Source organism: Cicer arietinum, chromosome 6 (assembly GCF_000331145.2).
Source record: "Cicer arietinum cultivar CDC Frontier isolate Library 1 chromosome 6, Cicar.CDCFrontier_v2.0, whole genome shotgun sequence".
NCBI lineage: Eukaryota > Viridiplantae > Streptophyta > Magnoliopsida > Fabales > Fabaceae > Cicer > Cicer arietinum.
In genome coordinates this window covers 15,889,179-15,892,259 of record NC_021165.2, presented here as the reverse complement: position 1 = coordinate 15,892,259, position 3,081 = coordinate 15,889,179, and the positions used below count along the sequence as shown (strand labels likewise).

The following is a 3,081-nucleotide window of genomic DNA, read 5'->3' as shown; positions in this document are numbered from 1 at the left end:
TTCTACATTTATTATTCAATGAACAAGAATTTGTGTCTTAACACATTTGTGATAAAATGCTTTTTATATTTTTTAAATTAGGTTTAAGTCGGTTATTAATATAATTGCGTTAAATAAAATTTAAATATTCTTTCATAAATCAGTTGTTAATATAATTATATTAAAAACTCAATTTTTTTCTCGTGATTAAAGAAAATCAAATTATCTAGTTCAAATATTAAATTAGAAACATCATCTTTATGTCACTTACTTTTATTTATATTTTTAAAACATAATAATAATTATTACGAAAATATTTTAAAAAACACTCCTACACTTAATATTTTAGTAGTAGAATATATAGAGAAATATAGAAGAAAAAAAGCAATATATTAAATGAGCCTTAAGAAACGTGGAATCTCTGTAAGACGTTAGTCTATTCAATATAGTAGTAATTAACCAACAAACGAGGAATGGCGGTTAAGAATGAATTGTGGTATTTTTGGGTGGTTGATTTCTAATAAAATGAGAGAAGTCAAGAACTCCCAATCAGCACAATGGATATGAATAATATACCTTCACTTCCAGGCGTGGTTGCGGTTACAATATGCGCCACGTTGTTGTTTATCTTCATTCTCTTCCGTCTACGGAGAAGCAACAGTCATGGTGTAGCTACAAAGACACCACCACCCGAAGCAGGCGGTGCTTGGCCATTGATCGGCCACCTCCATCTATTAAGTGTGTCCCAACCACCTCACGTCACCTTGGGAAACATGGCCGAAAAATACGGACCCATCTTCACCGTACGTTTGGGTGTTCACAAAACTTTAGTTGTGAGCAGTTCGGAAATAGCCAAACAGTGCTTCACCGTAAACGACGGAGCACTTGCTTCTCGTCCCAATTCTGTAGCCTTTGAAATTTTAGGCTATAACTATGCGATGTTTGGTTTCAGTCCTTACGGTTCCTATTGGCGCACAATGCGCAAGATAGCCACAGTCCACGTTCTCTCCGCCCAACAAATAGATAAGCTGAAGCACGTGATGGAATCAGAAGTGAAAGAGGCGGTGAAGAACAGTTACTCATTTTGGTTAAAGTTGAAGAACGAGGGTAATTCTGAAAGGGCAATTACGGAAATGAAAAAATGGTTTGGGAACATAGCGTTAAACGTTATGTTTAAAACGGTGATGGGAAAACGTTTTGACGGTGATGAAGAAGAGAATCAACGGATTAGAAAAGCACTAAGGGATTTCTTCGATCTGCACGGTTCGTTTGTTATTTCTGATACGATGCCGTTTTTGAGATGGTTGGATTTGGATGGAAGAGAAAAGGAAATGAAGAAAACGGCGAAAGAGTTAGATGAATTTGTTAGCGTTTGGCTTGATCAACACAAACGCAACAAGAATCCTAGTGGCGAACAGGACTTCATGGACGTGCTTCTTTCCGCCGTTGATGATAAAGATTTAGATGGTCGCGATGCAGACACCGCAATCAAAGCTACTTGTCTGGTATGTCACTTGCTAGCTAGTTGCTACCGCACTAACCCAATAGAGTTAAGATTTGGTAGGAAAAAGATACACAAAAAAAAAGTTTATTTTAAAAAATATAGTTAAATTTTAATACTTTAAAATATTTAAAATTCCATCACATTATATTATTCAATTCTTAAAAATTCATCTACAAACATAAAAACATATAAAACAACTAAATTAATTACAAATCCTTAAATTAAATTTAAGGACTAAATTATAACAAAAATATTATATGGATTTAATTATTTATGCATTACATATCTTGACTCAACATATACTATTACGATTGATCTTTAAATTGAGAAGCTAAATGAGGTATTACTTAATAAAAACTATTTATTATTATTTAAAAAAATATAATAATTGAATAAAATTTAAAAAACGTCATTAAAATTTTCAGAATTTGTTATTATTAATAACACTAAGCATTGAATATCTTATAAGAAAATATATAGAAAATTAGTATAATTCTTTAAATAGTGAAATGATTATTATTTTTCTTATGAAATGATTTTTTTTAAGTACAACAGTTTATAAATATGATAATTAATTTATTAATTTAGAAAAGAACTATAATGAAACCTTTCAATTCTTTTAACTATTTAAGTTGAAAAATGAATGTAAAAATATGAAAAATTATTTGCAAAATTTTGCAGGCATTGATTCTAGCAGGTACAGACCCCGCAACAGGAACATTGACTTGGACTTTATCTTTACTTCTTAACAACCAGGAAGTCCTAAACAAAGCCATTCAAGAATTAGATACACAAATTGGTAAAGAAAATATGACAAAGGAATCAGATTTGACAAAATTGGAGTATCTCCAAGCCATTGTCAAGGAAACATTGCGTTTGTATCCACCTTCACCACTTAATATACCTCATGAGTCCATTGAAGATTGTACCATCGGTGGATACCATGTGCCTGCTGGCACACGTCTCCTGACGAACATTTCAAAACTCCAACGAGATCCTATCTTATATTTTGATCCATTGGAATTTCGACCAGAGAGATTCCTCACAACACACAAAGATATTGATGTCAAGGGACAACATTTTGAATTGATTCCATTTGGTGCGGGCAGAAGAATATGTCCTGGAATCTCATTCGGTCTTGAATTAATGCAAATAACGCTTGCTAATTTGTTGCAAGGGTTTGACATAATGACTCCAAATGGAGAATCAATTGATATGGTTGAACAAAGCGGTCTCACAAACATCAAATCTTCTCCGCTCCAAGTTATTCTCACTCCTCGCCTGTCTTCCCAAGTTTATGATCACAACTTTATGTGTAAAATTGATAAAAAGTGATATTCATTTTAGAATGGATGAAATAATAATATGAACAATAAGTTGTGTGTTGAACCATTACAAATAAACTAAATAGCTATTTAGATGTTGTCTTTATTTTTGAAAAAATGAATCAGTACCATATCTGGTCATATAACTCAATTTCGTTGGTGATGATGTCTTATCTTGGTCCCTGACATCAAATTTCTACCTCAGCACATATGGTTTCAAATGGAAACTCTTCACTTTTGTCAAGGCAAACAATACGTCAGTACTCAAACCTC

General features: G+C 32.6%; 1 protein-coding gene across 1 annotated transcript; it reads left to right on the top strand.

Moving 5' to 3' along the window:
* The first annotated feature begins 391 nt into the window (after positions 1 to 391).
* Positions 392 to 2,959, top strand: LOC101489216 (cytochrome P450 CYP82D47-like). The gene is made up of 2 exons (XM_004505033.4): positions 392 to 1,484; positions 2,165 to 2,959. Exons 1-2 carry the CDS (start codon positions 537 to 539, stop codon positions 2,816 to 2,818), a joined length of 1,602 nt encoding a protein of 533 aa, XP_004505090.1. The 5' UTR covers positions 392 to 536; the 3' UTR covers positions 2,819 to 2,959.
* The last annotated feature ends 122 nt before the right edge of the window (positions 2,960 to 3,081 follow it).